General features: G+C 40.1%; 1 protein-coding gene across 4 annotated transcripts in view; it reads left to right on the plus strand.

Moving 5' to 3' along the window:
- tpk1 (thiamin pyrophosphokinase 1) overlaps nucleotides 1–19,402 on the plus strand; it is a 379,442-nt gene that overhangs the window by 243,438 nt on the left and 116,602 nt on the right. For all 4 annotated transcript variants that reach the window (XM_062957472.1, XM_062957471.1, XM_062957473.1 and 1 more), the window contains exon 7: nucleotides 6,051–6,197. In XM_062957472.1, the coding sequence (XP_062813542.1) occupies nucleotides 6,051–6,197 (147 nt within the window). The remainder of the gene's footprint in view (nucleotides 1–6,050; nucleotides 6,198–19,402) is intronic.

The following is a 19,402-nucleotide window of genomic DNA, read 5'->3' on the forward strand; positions in this document are numbered from 1 at the left end:
CTTTGTTTGTCACGCAAGTCAGATGTTCCCACCTCAACATCTTTAAACTTACTTGCCCAACGACACACAGTACTCACATCAACACAATCACTATAAACAGCTTGCATTCTCTGATGAATCTCCTTTGGGGTGACACCTTCTGCTGTCAATCATAGAATCATAGAATAGTAGAGTTGGAAGAGACCTCATGGGCCATCCAGTCCAACCCCCTGCCAAGAAGCAGGAAATCACATTCAAAGAATTCAATGCTTAAGTTAAGCATTGACCGACCGTCTGTGCAGGGTTCCATACTTCACACTTTAACAACACAACCGTTCAATGCTAAGGCTTCCCACCAAATGGAACTGTAGAGGAAAGTCTACTGAACAAGCCAGTACCTGCCGCATACCAGTACTGCCATCTGTTGAGGAGTTACGAAGGTGGAAGCATCACTTTTCATTCAACCCTCATATATATATATATATATATATATATATATATATATATATATATAACCTACTTCTTTTGCCCCTCCTATTAAAACATGAAAAATAAGGTCTTGACACTCTGTTCTTTCAACAAAAATGCTATTCTGCAACCTTTCTCACCTTGTCTGTTCTACCTTCCTATAGCTTTGATCATCTCACAAGCACCTACTGCTCTGTTGCCAAAACTATAAATGTTTCTCATTGCTTTTTCCTTAAGACACACTGGATCACAGATCTTGTCGAAGTATCTTGTCTTTACTATCAAACCCATATCTTTCATTTCTATAGCCAATCCTGCCATTAAGCAGAGTGGTGCAGCAACCACTTCAAGCTAAAAAATTCAAATTTCATTAAAACACAGAAAATTCTGCATCATCCTTGCATATGACCTTTGCTTGCCCAGCACTATCAACTGATTGCTTTCTGCACCCAGAAAAAATTCAGTTCCTGCTAACCTTGATAAGAACTGCCTCTCACAGTATTTCTATGAAGCCACATTTGTAGCTAAATTCAAATTCTTAAGAAACTTTGTGGACTTTCTGAATAATCCAAAGTCCCACTGGATATAAGACAAAATACAAATGCATACACTCTCCCCCTCCATAGTTGTTGGTGTCTTTGTTTTACTCTTTTCCTTCAGTGGTTTTCTTTGTCTTTTTCTTTCTAGATTTTAAGCACCTTCAGGTAGCATGACCTGTTCTCCCTTGAAAACTGTTTTTGTCGAGCTCAGTATACATAGATGATCCCACTGTCATTCATAAAAACATTGATACAGTGATGCCTTGACCTAAGAATTTAATTCATTCTATGGCAGTTTTCTTAAATCAAAACTTTATCTCAAAGTGAATTTTCCCATTGAAATGCTATTAATCCTTTACTGGCACCCGAAAACCACCCAATTATTTTTGTTGTGTGTTTTAAATAAAAATATATATTTTAAATAACAAATAATGTATAAATGCACATTCATATGAAACAATTTTTAAAAGTTCAACTTTAAAATTGTAGAAGCACCAAGTTGTGGCAAGGGACAACATCTGAGGCAACAAAATGTGTGTAGGCCAATGTAACAGCAAGGCAAAACAACATCAATTTCTTCACACTGTGCAGTATTAATTCCAGCCTACCTACCTACCTCCCTCTCTTGCTCTCTCTCTCTTCTTGAAGCAAAACATACAGTGCCAGGAATAAAAAGCACACAGAGTAAACTAACCCAAAATTCCTCAGTGAATAACAATGTCCCAAAGCGGAGAAGAGCATGTGGCAAGCAGGCAAAGGCATGCAGGTTGAGACACTGAGCTACAAGGTACAATGGCTGCTCTGGTCTGCTGGAAGCCCTCTACTCACACTTAGGCCAAGGATCTGCTGCACCAGAGTTGACTGTAATCCCTGTAGTGGAATCTCCAGATTGGACTTCAAATAAAGTTGGTGTTTCTGCCTTACAGGAATAGGAGCAAGAGCTGCTCTGGCTAGGAACCCAGTCCAGGTTTTATTTCTCTCTGCCTTCCTATTAGAACTGGTTTACAGCATCATCACATTAAAGCATGGATCAAATTTAGGTGTCTACCTCCTAAAGAAAACTTGAGTTTGTAGTTTAGTGAGGCCTAGGACCTGTCTGGCTGTGCAGTTTAAAGCCCCCACCCTTAAACTACAAGCTTCAGAATTTTGCAGGAGGCAGAAGCTGGATTTTAAGTGGCTCCATGCTCTAGTGCAGGGGTCCCCAAACTACGGCCCGCGGGCCAGATGCGGCCCACCGGGGCCATTTATCCGGCCCCCGCGGCGGTGGCTCCTTCCTCCTCCGTCAAGGAAGGTGCATGTGGTGTGAAGGAGAAGGAGGAAAAGGCGATGCCTTTCTCGTCTCCCTCACCCCACGGCACATTTCCCCAAGCCGCCAAGGAAGGGCCGTACAGGGCGAGTAAAAGGCATGTGGCTTTGCTCTCTCGCCCCGCTTTCCCCCGCCGCCACCAAGGAAGGGCCACACGAGGCGAGGAAAAGGTCTGTGCCTTTCCTCCCTCACCCCGCGGGTAGCTTTCCTGCCGCCATCGCCGATGGAGGCAGTGGGAAAGATGCATGCGGGGTGAGGGAGGAAAGAAAGGTGCACAACTTTTTCTCATCCTGTGCGCACCTTTCCCGCTGCTGCCACTGAGGAAGAGCCACACGGGGCGAGGGAAAGGCGTGCGCCTTTCTTCCCTCACCCCACAGCAGGTTTCCTACCGCCGCCGCTGAGGGAGGCAGTGAGAAAGTGAGGTGAGGGAGGAAAGAAAGGTGCATGGCTTTTCCTCGTCCTGCGCACACCTTTCCCGCTGCTGCTGCCGAGGAAGGGCTGCATGGGGTGAGGGAAAGGCGTGCGCCTTTCCTCCCTTGCCTCGCAGACAGCTTTCCCGCCACTGCTACCAAGGAAGGCAGCAGGAAAGGTGCGCGCAGAGTGAGAGAAAGGCTCACGCCTTTTCCTTGTCCCACATGCACCTTTCCCGCTGCCACCGCCGAGGAAGGGCTGAACGGGGCGAGGAAAAGGCACACACTTTTCCTTCCTCGCCCCCCGCCGGCAGCTTTCCTGTTGCCGCCGCCGAGAAAGGCCAGCATGGGGCGAGGGAGGAGGGAAAGGTTCATGCCTTTCCTGCCTCCTCGCTCGCCTCGCACGCTCTTTTTCCGCCTCCTCCCTCACCTGGTGTGTGCCTTCCTCAGCGATGGAGGGGGCAAAACAACAATGGAAGCATGCCTGTGGCAAAAGGTAGAGGCCTCCCGTTTTATCTTCCCATGCAGACTCCCTTCTTTGCAGCCCTGTCGTGGATTCATTTTTCTTGAAGGCTAGCAATTTCTTCCAACCCTGATTATTACAATATTATTGGTGTTGGTGTTGGTCAGGGGTGCTTTATGTTTTGGTTCACAAAGGGAGAAAGGGGTTGGACTATATGGCCCAAGGGGTCTTTTCCAACCATGTTTATTATGGTGGTATTATTATTATTATTATTATTATTATTATTATTATTATTATTATTATTATTATTATTGGGTGGCTATCTGTCAGGGGTGCTTTGATTATGGTGTGGTGCACAAAAGCAGAAGGGGGTTGGAGTAGATGTCCCAAGGGGTCTCTTCCAACCTTCTTTATTATTTTGATGATGATTAACATTGAGGTTGTATTTGTTCCCTTTTTGTTTTTTTTGTTTTTTTACTTCAAAATAAGATATGTGCAGTGTGCATAGGAATTTGTTCTTAGGTTTTCTTAAAAACTATAATCCGGCCCTCCAACGGTCTGAAGGACCGTGAACTGGCCCCCTGTTTAAAAAGTTTGGGGACCCCTGCTCTAGTGTGATGAGGTCTTTAGAGGGCAAAGAGGCACTGTTTGCACTGTTCGTAGGTCAAAACAGTGTTTGCGTGTCAAAATCTCACTCTAAGCTAAGCAAGGATTCGTAAATTGAAATATATTTATGTTGGGACATTTGTATGTAGAGGGTCTACTGTATGTAATTAATGTATGGAGAATATACTTGAATGCTGGAAGGATCCAGGGAGCTTGTAAGAGGGAAACCTAAAAGTGCAGGAAATCATTTTAATCAGACTAGGGCCTCTTCTATACTACCATATAAAATTCAGAATATCTGATTTAATAATCTGGAATATATGGCACTGTACTTACTTACTTACTTACTTACTTACTTACTTAGGCTATCCCTCGTAGTTCGAGGAGGATTGTCTTCCATCTGTGGGGTCTTGGGGATGGGTTCTTAGGTGGCTGAAGAGACCTATTCTTGATCTGCATGTTCTCTCGCAGTAAGGACATCGGTTTCCAGGTGGAAGGCGGTCCTGGTCAGGGTTGGCTTGACGGGCCTTCCTCTTGGCACGTTCCTCCCTTAAGCCCCCCATTCGTGCCTCTTCGAACTCCACAGTACTGCTGGTCACAGCTGACCTCCAATTAGAGCACTCAAGGGCCAGGGCTTCCCAGTTCTCAGTGTCTATGCCACAGTTTTTAAGGTTGGCTTTAAGCCCATCTTTAAATCTCTTTTCCTGCCCACCAACATTACATTTCCAATCAACAATTGGGCCACGCAGTTTACAGAAAACCTACACACACAGATAGATACCTTCATAAAAACTCCAACCATCACCCAAGTCAAAAAAGGAGCACAATCAAAGCCCTGACAGACCGTGCACAAAGAATCTGTGAACCTCACCTCCTCCAAGGTGAACTAAACCACCTAAACTGGGCTCTACAGGCCAATGGATACTCCACCACAGACATCAGAAGTGCTGCAAGGCCAAGAACAAGCCATGGGAGTCAAGACAAAGATCCACCCAGAGGAAAGGTGTTCTTACCATACATCAAGGGAACCACTGACCGCATAGGCAAACTGATGAATAAGCACAACCTACAAACTATCTACAGACCCACAAAGAAAATCCAACAAATGCTATGGTCAGCGAAGGACAAGAGGGATCCTCTCTCCTCTGCAAGAGTCTACCGGATACCATGCAGCTGTGGACAAGTATACATAGGGACCACCAAACGCAGCGCCCAAACAAGAATCAAAGAACATGAAAGGCACTGCAGACTAATTCAACCAGAGAAATCAGCCATAGCAGAGCATTTGATGAACCAGCCTGGACACAGGATATTATTTGAGAACACAAAAATGCTGGACCATTCCAACAACTATCATGTCAGACTACACAGAGAAGCCATTGAAATCCACAAGCATGTGGACAATTTCAACAGAAAGGAAGAAACCATGAAAATGAACAAAATCTGGCTACCAGTATTACAAAACTCCAAAATCAAAACAGTAGATGGGAACCAAAACTCTGAGGGCTTGACTGACAAAGGATGCCCCCAGGCAAGAGACAAAAACATCTCCAATGCTGATTAGGGTGATTAACTGAAACATTAATGCTGGCTCCCAGTGACAAAGGACCCATGCCACACCCCAGACTCTACACAGATATATATATTCTTTCCTTTCCTTACTTAGTTTATCCATACCTCACAACCTCTGAGGATGCCTGCCATAGATGTGGGCGAAACGTCAGGAGAGAATGCTTCTGGAACATGGCCACACAGCCCGAAAGACATACAACAACCCTATTACATTTCCCGTTCTTGAGTTCGGAGTAGAGTAGCTGCTTTGGGAGACGATGATCGGGCATTCGGACAACGTGGCCAGTCCAGCGGAGTTGATGGCGCAGGAGCATCGCTTCAATGCTGGTGGTCTTTGCTTCTTCCAGCACGCTGGCATTTGTCCGCCTGTCTTCCCAAGAGATTTGCAGGATGGCACTGTAGAAGGGGCCTAAATGTGTTCCTTGTCCTGGTTACTTTTACTATGGAAAATTCCCCTCCACTTGACTTATTCTGGTTGCTCTTTCTTGGGCACACTGTTAATAATTTTTTTTAATTGTGATCTATTCTTAGTGCATAAAGATCTAAAGATATTTGGATGCCCCCTTAAATGATATGCATTATGTTCTGATGTTTTATTGGAAGAAAAAGCACAAAATATACTCTGTCTCTATTTGCTAGCTGTTTTCCAGAATTTTACCTGCATACTGTATCTTAATTGGCCTGCTGTTGTTTTTGTTGTTTTTTAGATTGATGTGATTATAACCTTGGGTGGACTTGAAGGTCGATTTGACCAAATCATGGCAACTGTGGAGACTCTCTTTCATGGAATTAAGATAACCTCCTTTCCCATCGTAGTTATTCAGGAGACGTCACTGATATACCTACTGCAGCCTGTAAGTAAAATGAAATGTGCATTTAAAAATAAACATAAATGGCTTTTATTTAGCCAATGTGATTGACATAAATTGGAATGTCACATTTATTTGCTGGATTAAATAATTGATTATTGTTAATTAATAAAATGAGAGACAGCATAGAATCATAGAATCATAGAATCATAGAATAGTAGAGTTGGAAGAGACCTCAAGGGCCATCTAGTCCAACCCCCCGCTAAGAAGCAGGAAATCGCATTCAAAGCACCCCCGACAGATGGCCATCCAGCCTCTGCTTAAAAGCCTCCAAAGAAGGAGCCTCCACCACGGCCCGGGGGAGAGAGTTCCACTGCCGAACAGCCCTCACAGTGAGGAAGTTCTTCCTAATGTTCAGGTGGAATCTCCTTTCCTGTAGTTTGAAGCCATTGTTCCGTGTCCTAGTCTGCAGGGCAGCAGAAAATAAGCTTGCTCCCTCCTCCCTATGACTTCCCCTCACATATTTGTACATGGCTATCATGTCTCCTCTCAGCCTTCTCTTCTGCAGGCTAAACATGCCCAGCTCTTTAAGCCTCTCCTCATAGGGCTTGTTCTCCAGACCCTTAATCATTTTAGTTGCCCTCCTCTGGACGCTTTCCAGCTTGTCAGCATCTCCCTTCATCTGCGGTGCCCAAAACTGGACACAGTATTCCAGGTGTGGTCTGACCAAGGCAGAATAGAGGGGGAGCATGACTTCCCTGGATCTAGACGTTATTCCCCTATTGATGCAGGCCAAAATCCCATTGGCTTTTTTAGCTGCCGCATCACATTGTAGGCTCATGTTTAACTTGTTGTCCACGAGGACTCCAAGATCTTTTTCGCACACACTGCTGTCAAGCCAGGCGTCCCCCATTCTGTATCTTTGATTTCCATTTTTTCTGCCGAAGTGAAGTATCTTGCATTTGTCCCTGTTGAACTTCATTTTGTTAGTTTCGGCCCATCTCTCTAGTCTGTCAAGATCGTTTTGAATTCTGCTCCTGTCTTCTGGAGTGTTAGCTATCCCTCCGAGTTTGGTGTCATCTGCAAACTTGATGATCGTGCCTTCTAACCCTTCGTCTAAGTCGTTAATAAAGATGTTGAACAGAACCGGGCCCAGGACGGAGCCCTGCGGCACTCCACTTGTCACTTCTTTCCATGATGAAGACGACGCATTGGTGAGCACCCTTTGGGTTCGTTCGCTTAGCCAATTACAGATCCACCTAACCGTAGTTTTGTCTAGCCCACATTTTACTAGTTTGTTTGCCAAAAGGTCGTGGGGGACTTTGTCGAAGGCCTTACTGAAATCTAGATATGTTACATCCACGGCATTCCCTGTATCGACCCAACTCGTAACTCTATCGAAAAAAGAGAAAAGCACTTTATAACTAATAAAGAGCTGAGTATGTTTAGCCTGCAGAAGAGATGGTTGTGAGGAGTCATGATTGCCATGTTTAAATATTTGAAAGGAACAGGGAGCAGACTTCTTTTCTGCTGCCCTGGAGGCTTGGATTTGGAGCAATGGGTTCAATTATAGAAAAGGAGATTTCACCTGAAAATTAGGAAGAAGTACTTGACCATAAGACCTGTTCAACGGTGGAACTCACTGCTTCAGAGTGTGGTGGAGGGTTCTACTGTGGAGGTTTTTATACAGAGGCTGGATGGCATCTGTCCAGGGGTACTTTGTGCTTTTCCTGCATGGCAGGGGGTTGGACTGGATGGCATGTGATCTTACAACACTATGGTTCTATGATTCTATGAAAATACATGCATCATTATAATTACAATCTTAATCAATCATGCATTTAAATTAAATTTGAAATTCCAAATTATGTTAAGCACATTAGTTAAATCATAAATACAATTAAGTTGCCTTTGTTTTAAAAAATTCCACTGGTAAGTTCCTATACCTATATATTGTGATTGGGATTGAGATCAATTTTATTATGCAAAATGTAGTATAGCTTTTATAAATGAATTCACTGGTAAGGAATTTTCATGATCACCTCTTTATTTTCACATACTCTTTTAAGGATTTTTAATGGTTTTGGCCTTCCTGGTTCCAGTCTAAATCTAGGAGTCATGATAAAATTTAATTTTTAGTTTCGCTCAGGCCACAGCATCACTGACCACTTAGGTTTGTGTGTGTCTGGATCAGCTCCTCAGTGGCTAAATGGCTGGGTATTTTACCCATAAACATGGTAAATCTGTTATTTGAATGTGAACCGTTTAGAAGTGGAAGTGGTATAACCACATGATAAAATGCCACCTCATTACTACTCTATGTATATGAATGGTCAAATAAATAAAATTATTATTATTTTTTATTAGTATTATTGTTATTATCACTCAATGTATAGGAAATCATAGAAAGGGCTAAGATAGAACCTTCAATCCTTTTACTTAGATTTAATACAATATAATCTTGAGTTTTGAATCATGTCTCTCTCCAGGTGCAGTCTAATGCAAAAAAATCTCTCCATAATCTGATCGTCTATAAAACCTGTTTTAATTGGCTCTTAGAAAAAAAAATTCAGATGAACGATTGCTTAATGTTTCCCTAATCTGCTATATTCTAGTTCTCATTTGCTTTTAGTTTAAAACTCCAATAAGGGGTATGGCGTTTCAAAGAAATTCTTAATATACTCATTCGATTCTTAAGGACTAATATCCTCACTAAATAATAATTGTGGTAATATTCTGTGCAATGAAAATGAATCATTAATACAGTGGAATCACTCTTTATGTAACAACCCATATCCTATTATGCACAAAATTCTACTAATGTCAATTATCCTTAGATTAAAACTCATTTGAAGATCATCAACCTCTCTAAAATCATTGCTAGCCGTAGACAGAATTCAAAGCTTAAAGTTTCATATACATCTTTAATTATTTTTGCTGTTGCACTTTTTCAGAAGTACAGAAACAATACTCTTTATACACCAAATTATATCTGTGAGTTTTGCAGCAGTTTGTAGTACAAAGTAGTAAAATTTATGACAAAGAAATAAGATTGCCAATAATTAATGGGGTTTTTTTATCTTGCATTAAGTTGAGTTCAAGTAAGATTTCAGTACAGGAGGAGAAGACAGGCTGCTTGTCTTCATTAGAGGATGGGTTTGTCTTACCAATAGAGGAGTCACAGCAAATGCCTGACAGCCAGCCAAATCCTCCCTCTGTTCAGCAGGTTAGGTTGGGTTTAAAGCAGATGGAGGAGCTGTAGAAGACACCAAGAAGAGTATAGCTATGGAATGCTTTCTCTAAATACTGCCTGAGATCTGGCCTTTGATTGAACATATTACCTATAAAAGAAAGTTATAAATATCAGTTGCCTCACTGAGTGGAACTTCAGACTTCCTGTTGACAGTTTGACTTGTGAAAGTATCTGAGAGATTGGTGACACAGGAACTGTTTAAAGACTCCCTGAAATCCTCACCCTGATTTCTTGGCCCTGAACTATTTGACACTGGATACCATTTCCTTCTGACATCAGTTACTGACTCTTTTTGACAGGTAATGTCATCCTGACTCTGGAGAACTAAACATTGTTCGCAGTTAAGAGCAGGACACTTGGATTTGAAAAATCTATATTGGCTTCTGACCTATTCTTGCTTCTGCTGTGTCAGAGTGAAACTGCTTGAGATTATCTACACTACCACCATCCATTAATTTAAACTCCCTTGACTGGTAATCCACTGGGGCCTCTTCTACACTGCCCTATATCCCAGGATCTTATCCCAGATTATTTGCTTTAAACTGGATTATATGAGTCTCCACTGCCAGATAATCTGGGATCAGAATCTGGGATATAGGGTTTTGCATCCCAAGGCAGTGTGAGCACTGGAAACTAGACAGAGACCAATAATCATATAATATCTTTATTAAAACAATTATAAATTCAGGAATGAATAGGTGGAAAGGTTGAGCGTATAATAGTCCTTTAAGGAAAGGTATGAATTAGTCCAAAGAATTGAAGGGAAATGTCCAATATTATTCTCCAAAGTCCAAAAACCGAAACACGCTCAAAACTGTTGGAAAGTTCTTGAGCAGGGAACAACAAGGAAGCAAGACTGAATAACAATGTCCAAAGTCACTAGAAAGTTCTTGATATTGAAGCTGAGGGCAAACTTGGTTCAGGAACAAGGCAAGGAAGTAGACTTACTCCGGGTCTACTCGGGAGTCACGGCTCGGCTTGGCCACCGAGATCTGGAAACTTGGCTTGGAAGAAGCTATAGTCGGTGAACCTTTCTCCGGAAATAGCAAGGCTGACACCGCAAAGTGTCCACGGTGTAAAACACTTTTATGGAACCCAAATTGATCACAAACAAGGGAAGCCAAACTCCCTAAAGGTTCTCAAGGGAAAACCTTCTATCCATTATCCCCTCGAGATGCCAAGCGGTTACTCCTGCAGAGTCCTTGTTTTTCAGATTTCTGGCAATGTAGAAGCTCCCTTCTGTTGAAGGACACATTCTCTGGGGAACTAAGAACATCTGGTTCAGCCATGGGAGTAATATTTTCACTTTCTCTCCCAATTAAGGAATCACCCAAGATATCAACAGTCGGCAGCTGTAATTGAAACGAGCTCTGTGGATTAGGTAAAATGTCAGAATAAGCTTCATCCTGGTCTTCCTGCCCGGAAGACACCAAAGAGACAACATTAGAATAATAATGAATGCAATCGAGTATTACGAAAAAAACAGACAAAGAGAAATGGCATTTTTATTTTTAGACGCCGAGAAGGCATTCGACAGCGTTAATTGGTTTTGCATATTAGAGATTCTCTCTGAGATGGATATAGGATTTTACTTTAAAAACGCAATAAAAAAGATCTACTCAAAACAGAGTGCCAGGATTATAATAAACGGGGAACTATCAGACACGCTAGAAATAAAGAAAGGAACAAGACAGGGGTGCCCTCTCTCCCCATTACTATTCATCTTAACATCAGAAATTCTACTGGATGCAATCAGGAAAAACAAAGATCTGAAAGGGTTGAAAACCAAAAACATCATTTTCAAAACACGTGCCTATGCAGATGATATTGTATGTTTGATTGAAGAACCAACAAATCAGATTAAGTTATGGCTGGAGACAATTGAAAAATTTGGGGAAATAGCCGGGATAAAGATAAACAGAGAGAAGACCAAAATATTGACTAAGAATATATCACAAGCACAGAGGGAAGAATTACAAAAGAAAACGGGGATAGAGGTAGTTAAAAAGGTTAAAAAGGTTAAATATCTAGGGATTGAATTAACAGCTAGCAATACCCAACTGCAGAAAAATAACTACGATAAAAAATGGAGAGAAGTGAAAAAGAAAATGGAAAGATGGGATGCATTAAATCTCTCACTATTAGGAAAAATAGCCGCCATAAAAATGAAGGTTTTAGCAGAAGCGCTATTCCTATTTCAAAATTTACCCATTCTGAGAAATAAAAAAACGCTTAGTGACTGGCAGAAAGAGATCAACAAATTTATATGGGGCAGAAAACGTGCAAGGATAAAATTTCAGTACATGAAGGATGACATCAGGAGAGGGGGAATGGGAGTTCCTGACCTCCAGATATACTATGATGCAGCGGTACTAGAATGGGTTAAGGAATGGGCTATCCTGCGAAAGACCAGGATTTTAGCATTAGAAGGCCAGGACCTGAATAAGGGATGGCACGCTTATCTATGGAAAAGAAAAGGTTTCAAAGAAAAAAACTTCAACAACCACTACATTAGAAAAGCATTATTAACAACTTGGGAGAGATACAAGCATAAATTTTACAGGAAGACTCCATTATGGCTTTCTCCGTTAGAATCAGAACATATGAGGGAGATCCCTAGGGAAAGATGGCTAACATACAAACATTTAGTACGAGAAGACAATCATGGAATAAGTATAAAACCATATGAGGAGGTTAAACAATTAGAGCCATCTATAACCTGGCTAAATTACTGGCAGATCAATGAATGCTTTAAAATTGATAACCAAATAGGATTTGAGAAAAATGATACAACCTGGGATAAAGTTCTAAAGCTTGAAAAGAAAGTGATTAAAGTGTTATATCAACAGCTTTTGATCTGGGAAACAGAAGAGGTTTATGTTAAGGACAATATGATCGCATGGGCGAGGGAATTCGGACACACTATAAATTTCGAAGACTGGGAAAAATGTTGGCAAAAGAAACTAAAATACACATACTCAACAGCTATAAAGGAAAGTTGGTATAAAATTTTTTTTAGGTGGTATATTACGCCAGTAAAACTTGCAAAATTTAACAAGGGAAAGAGGGGGGAAGAGTGCTGGAAATGCAGGAAAGAAAAGGGAGATCTATTCCACATGTGGTGGGGATGTAAGAAGATCAAAAGGTTCTGGAGGAAAATTAAGAAAGAGATGGAGATTATACTACAAATAAAATTCACATTAAAACCGGAATATCTGCTACTAGGGTTAACCGACTTTCACATGGACTCAAACAATGAAAAATTGTTCATATATATGATAAGTGCAGCCAGAATTGTGATAGCGAAAAGTTGGAAAACGACGGAAATTCCATCGCTAGAGCTATGGACATTGAAACTAATGGACATACAAAATATGGACAATTTAACGCAGATAATCTCACAAAAATATCACACAAGGACAAAAACGAACTGGAATAATTTAAGTAGATATTTAAAAGAAAAATGGAACTTGGAAATATAGGGAAAAAGGTGTTTATGTGAAGACATTCTGGGGAGCTAAGAAAATTTGGGTCGGGAAAGTGAGGAAAAAAAAAAAAGTAAGTCATAATACACAGGGCAGAGGATCTGGAAGGCCATTCAGGAAGGAAGGAAGGTGGGGGGGATTCGGGTTGGGTTTGTTGGTCTCTTTATTCGTCTGGTTTTTCTTTTTCTTTCTTTTTTTTTTGTTTTTTTTTTTGTTTTTTTTGTTTTTTGTTTTTTTTTTCTCTCTGACTTTTCTATACAAACGTTTCCTTCCACTTTTATTGTATCACGAAAATTATAAATAAAATGCTTATAAAAAAAAAAAAGTTCATTTCTGGATCAGGTTCAGAAGCCAAAGGTGGCTGGGGTGTGACATAGGGGCAGTGTGGAAAGGGTCTGAGAGATTACTGTGGGAAGGGAGATCTCTTATGCATATGCACACAACTGAACAAAATGAAGGGACAATGAAGTGTAGAGGAAGGACAACTTTAAAGGCATACTTAAAAGAAGTTATGAAGTTTCAAAACAATCTGAATCATATCCAGCCAGAGGTGAAAAGAAATACAATTTTCCTAATGAAACTAACAGCCTGCAGATTTTCATGATTGTTCATATGGATCTGGGATGTTTTTGTAAGCCTGGAACTTGGGATTTCTGCCTTTCCAGGATAGGTTTAAATGCTGACCCCCTTCCCCCGGCCTCACCCCTAAATATAATTTAACCCAAGACTTCATTAACCCTTTGTGCTTATAGGAAAGACTATCTTCTTATCTGTGTTGGCCAGATAATGCTTGAGGCCATTATCACAAATGTGGAGACCAGATTGGTGAAAATGTTTTTGTAGCTTTCTTCACGTTTCCCCTCATCAGCACAGTTCGTATCGTGGGGTACAGTCCAAATGACTAAATTACATGTAACTAGTACAGTTGGCCACCTCTCCCAGCTGGGTAGCTATAGAGGATTGGTTCTGGGACCATCCAGACATAACAAAACCCATGGATACCCATGAAGTTTGTTTATTTTTACATTTTTGACATACTTTGCCATGTTGCCATTCAGTGCAAGAAGGCTTTGCTCTCAGTCCTTTTCCATGCACCATGCATTGGGGAGGGTGGGAGGGAAGGAAGGAAGGAAGAGGGCTTGAACACCCTTTCTACTCATCCTGCTCCTTCTGCTTCTTAAAGGCACAGGACACATTGGGATTTTCCTCCCATTCTTATTCCTATCCTATGCCATGAAACTTATTATTTTATACTATTATTATTACCATATTATTATCTTCATATCCTGTTATTATTATTATATCATTATATTATATTTTTCTATTATTAATATATCATTATATTATTATTCTATTCTATTATCATATTATTATAATATTATTATTCTGTTATTATATTCCATTTTATATTATCTTATTAATATATTTTATATCATTACATTCTACACTATTATTCTATTATATTGTCATATTATTGTCTGATTATGCTGGTTTGTGATGACAACTACTTTACAGTATATAATAAATGTTCATTTTGTTGTTCAACAATAAATGTGAGCTCTTCTTCATGGAAAAATAAGACATCCCCTGAAAATAAGGCCTAGTGCATCTTTGGGAGCAAAAATTAATATAAGAACCTGTCTTATTTTCGGGGAAACAGGGTATATGTGTTCTTAGTTTTGCCCTGGATGTGAAGAGATACTGCCTGGCAGGTAGAGAGAATCCCTACTTCCCTGGAACTCTTGACAGTTCCAGGAAAGCAGCCTCACTTCCTTGCCGATGTGAGGAAGAAGAGGTGGAAAGAAAGAGGGTGAGAAAATGCTCGAATTGAGATAATGGGCTGAGGGAGTGGGGGGGGTACAAACTTTTTTCAAAATATTTTCAATCTATGGTTAATTGAATCTGCATGTGACAAACCTGTGATACAAAAGGCTGACTGTATATCATAGCAGCAAATAGTGTGAGTTGTGACCAAGCAAAATCCATGTTTCCAATCTCATATTAAACACAAATTTAGTAAGTATCCAGTATTCATTTGGCCCCATTCTTCTCCCCCAATCTTTGAAATAATGGAGAGAATAATATTAGCCAAATTTAGCAAAGTGTAACTTGTTAGTCTTCTTCTTGGGCTCTGACATTCCCAAATATAAAACTTTCCCTAATCTATTTGTTGGACTTATTAAAGTATAATTGAGTGTGTACTGGTGAGTGTATATATATGTGTACCAATATATCTACACCATGTGGCTAGTAAGAGGTATTTGGGATGTATGCTGATATAAATAGAAAGAAATGTAATTCAAATAAATGATTTATATGCAATAAGAGAAGTTTTCCCTAAAGCATATCTTATTCCTGAGGGAGCCATACCATGTATTAAAAGCAGCTTGTGAACTCCCACATGTCGAATTTCTTGAAATATATTCTGTGAGTCACAAGTGGAATACATTATCAAATGGGGGATTTAATTGTTAACAAAATTATGGAATTGTAAAAAATTGAATAATTAATGAAAACTTAATCATTTATTTCAGTTAATTTTAATGAATTTTAAATATCTACAGCCCTTTTGACATATTTTTCATTTACCTCAACACCCAAAACTACAAAAATATTCCTCAAACACTCAAAAAAACTCAAAAAAATGAACTCATAGCAGTTGACCGAGTCCCCATGAACTTGGAAATACAGGCATCCTTTGCATTGAAGTTTAACAGAAAGATCATTCATTAATTTTTTAACAATGGTAGTGAACTTCATTTTATGAAGAATTTTTCTAAACAATGTTTGATTACTATAAGTACCCTGTATTGCTCAGATTGCAGACTTTTCTTTAGAAGAGAATGAGTGAAAAGTAATTTTACTTTCTTGGACACAGGCTAACCTTTGGTCTATTTTATCTTCAGCAAACATGCCTGTGATGGAGTTGTGACCAAGGGAAAGTATTACATTGAAGATCTTAGAACTTGGGCAGACTTAGATAGGGAGAAAACAGTCTTTCAAATAGCCTGGACTATTTGCAATGCTTTGTAAAATATAATCATAACTTTGAATTGTGTCTGTAAATATAGAGCTATTTTAACAAGGGAGTTATCTCTTCCCCCAGAAACTCTGAAGGCTTATGGGATCTTCTGGTTTATGGCAGCCTGACCACAGCAATTTACATCTGCTAGTGTTTCTGATGCCTTTTCAAAGGCTGCCCCATTTAGAGTGTCTGACGATAATCATAATGGAATGTAACTAATGCATATGCCACTGGGGTCAGGAATAGGTGTTATAGTTTTGACTGTATAAATACACTGAAAATAACTCCTGAGATCTGGGCATCCTGGCTAGGGCTGAGTTTAGGAGTACAGTAGAGTCTCACTTATCCAAGCCTCGCTTATCCAAGCTTCTGGATTATCCAAGCCATTTTTGTAGTCAATGTTTTCAATATATCGTGATATTTTGGTGCTAAATTCGTAAATACAGTAATTACAACATAACATTACTGCGTATTTAACTGCTTTTTCTGTCAAATTTGTTGTAAAACATGATGTTTTGGTGCTTAATTTGTAAAATCATAACCTAATTTGATGTTTAATAGGCTTTTCCTTAATCCCTCTTTATTATCCAAGATATTTGCTTATCCAATCTTCTGCCGGCCCGTTTAGCTTGGATAAGTGAGACTCTATTGTATTATGAAACTGCAAATTTGAGATAGTTTACAGAGTTGTAAACTAAAATTGGAGCCCCGGTGGCGAAGTGTGTTAAAGCACTGAGCTGCTCAACTTGCAGACCGAAAGGTCCCAGGTTCAAATCCCGGGACCGGAGTGAGCACCCGCTGTTAGCTCCAGCTTCTGCCAACCTAGCAGTTCGAAAACATGCCAATGTGAGTAGATCAATAGGTACAGCTCCGGCGGGAAGGTAACGGCGCTCCATGCAGTCATGCCGGCCACATGACCTTGGAGGTGTCTACGGCTTAGAAATGGAGATGAGCCCCAATCCCCAGAGTCAGACATGACTGGACTTAACGTCAGGGGAAACCTTTACCTTAAACTAAAATTAGGAACTGGAATGGAAACTGAAACTTGTATGTATGTTTTTTAAAATAGTGAATTATAATTAGACTGAGGACCAGACTAAATTTAATGCCATTCATGTAGTTGTGTGGATGTGCCCCCATGCCTCAAGTGTCATCTTCTGGCACTATCTCTTGTTTCATTTTGGATTGATTTATCACATGGTTTTCATGGTAAAAGACACTCAAAAGGAATTTACCATGTCCATCGCTGGTGTTATCTCTGAAAGACCCCCTCCAGTGTCATCATCCCATCCCATGCTGCCGCCCAGTAGCTATTTCCCATATTTATTGTGGCTCATCTGTATAAACATATCTAAAATGGGAAACCCTAATAGCAGCATAGCTTCTTGTTTCACACAGTATGCAATTTCACCACCATGGAAAGGTAGTAACAAATCCTTCTAAGGCTCACAAATGGTATTCATAATCTCTGTACAATCCAAGATTTCTCTAATTCACCATTAGGGTTGTGTGAAATGCAGAAATCTGTTCTGTTTTTGTTTTGTTTTTATTTTGAATTTTGGGTCCTCCCCCCCACCCAGATCCCGAATTACAAATCTGAACGGGCCCTGTCTAATCTCCCAGAATCTTCCCAAAAACAGATCTGGGAGGGAGGGCACCCAAATTTGAAACAGAAACAGAACAGCTTTCTGCCGTTTTGCAAACCCCTATCACCAACCCCATGGTTATAATCTGAGGTGCAGGGATTTTTTTTCCAGGTGCCTTTTCTCCAAGAAAGAAATCATGTTGGCCAGGCTGTGGAGCAGGCTGGTGAGCAGCTGCTGCAATAAATCACTCTGACCATGAGGTCATGAGTTCGAGGCCAGCCCTTGGCGGGGTGAGCACCCATCAATTAAAAATAAAAAAATAGCCCCTGCTCATTGCTGACCTAGTAACCCAAAAGATAGTTGCATCTATCAACTAGGAAATAAGGTACCACTTATAAAAGTGGGGAGGCAAGTTTAACCAATTTACGTCATTGGAATGAGGAAGTGAGGAAGTGCCATCAGAGTGGATGATGAAGCAGCTGCTCCCCCTGTGGCCAGAATCGAACATCTCCTCAGGAGAAGGTTAAATTGCCTCTGCATCTGTCTGTCTGTCTGTCTCTGTTCAATGTGTTTATGGGCATTGAATGTTTGCCCTGAGACCCCTACGGAGTGAGAAGGGCGGAATATAAATATGGTAAATAAACAAATAAATAAATGTTTTAACTTATCTTCATAGGTGCTTCCAAGAAATGAGCATGTATATCTGAAGAGGAAGTTATTAAGCATAACATTGTAACTGTTCTTTATAAAGGAATAAAATGGGTGGTTGAAAACATATGCCTTGAGTGTAGTTATAAGTTACGCAAGAACGGAAATCTGCAATACCGCTTTATCAGTCTTCTAGGAAAAACAAGATAATGATATTTTCTCCTTATTATGCACACCCTCATTTAAATTATTGCCTTTGCCAAACTTATCAATGCTTATAGTGTGTAATTTGTGAGGTGTTTTATTACGAGTTACAGTAAATGACAAACTCTGTCACAGACCATGACACTGGTTTTTATGCTTTTTATATTTCCTTTCTAGTGGTACCCCTAGAGAATTTTAAACACATATAATGTGTTTACTGCAGCTGAGACTATATTACATTTCAGTCATAGAGTACCCAACTAACATTTTCTGCTCAGTGGCATAACCATTCAGTAATTTGCAATAACTTATATGTTGCTGAAATATGTAGGGGAGGCCAGTTGTCAACACTGATTGAAACAAACAGAATCTTGTCAGATGATAAAAAGTTAAAGTCATCTAGATCAGCTGAATCAACCCTGGTGATCAATGGGGTGACAGATGCCAGATGGATGTGAGCAATCTGGCTGCAACACCTGTCACTCCATTGATCACCAGGGTTGATTTGGCTGATCTGGCTGATCTGGTCTCCAGTCTCTGGTCCCAGGCATACAATAGCTGTGCTCCTGCTAGAACCTCCAAACAAGCTCATGGTCCATTTTTAGGAGAACATAGGGTATGTTAAATATTAGTATTAATTAATTATACCATCAAATGATTTTAAAAGCCTTCAAAGGCAGATGTGCAATTTCAACTAAATGTGTTTTCAAAAAGATATGCCATAAATTAATGCCCTCACATACAGTTTAAAGGATCAAATTTTCTCTTCTGATTCAAAGATTTCATATAATTGCTATGACAATATATACAGTGTTATATCAATGAACTGTTGAAGCTGTAGTTAAACAAGCTCTTGTGTAAACTCTAGAAAACAGCAGTGAAATTACTGGCAAAAGTCAGGCACAGCTTGATTAGAGCTGATATATGTATAAATATCTCCAGTCAGCACTGGACTGCATCAAATAATTATTTCAGTTTTCTCATGAAAGTCCTTCAAATTTAGAGAGAAAGAGATATCAATTTGTTAATGTACACATTCCTATTATAAT

Source organism: Anolis carolinensis, chromosome 6, assembly GCF_035594765.1.
Source record: "Anolis carolinensis isolate JA03-04 chromosome 6, rAnoCar3.1.pri, whole genome shotgun sequence".
NCBI lineage: Eukaryota > Metazoa > Chordata > Lepidosauria > Squamata > Dactyloidae > Anolis > Anolis carolinensis.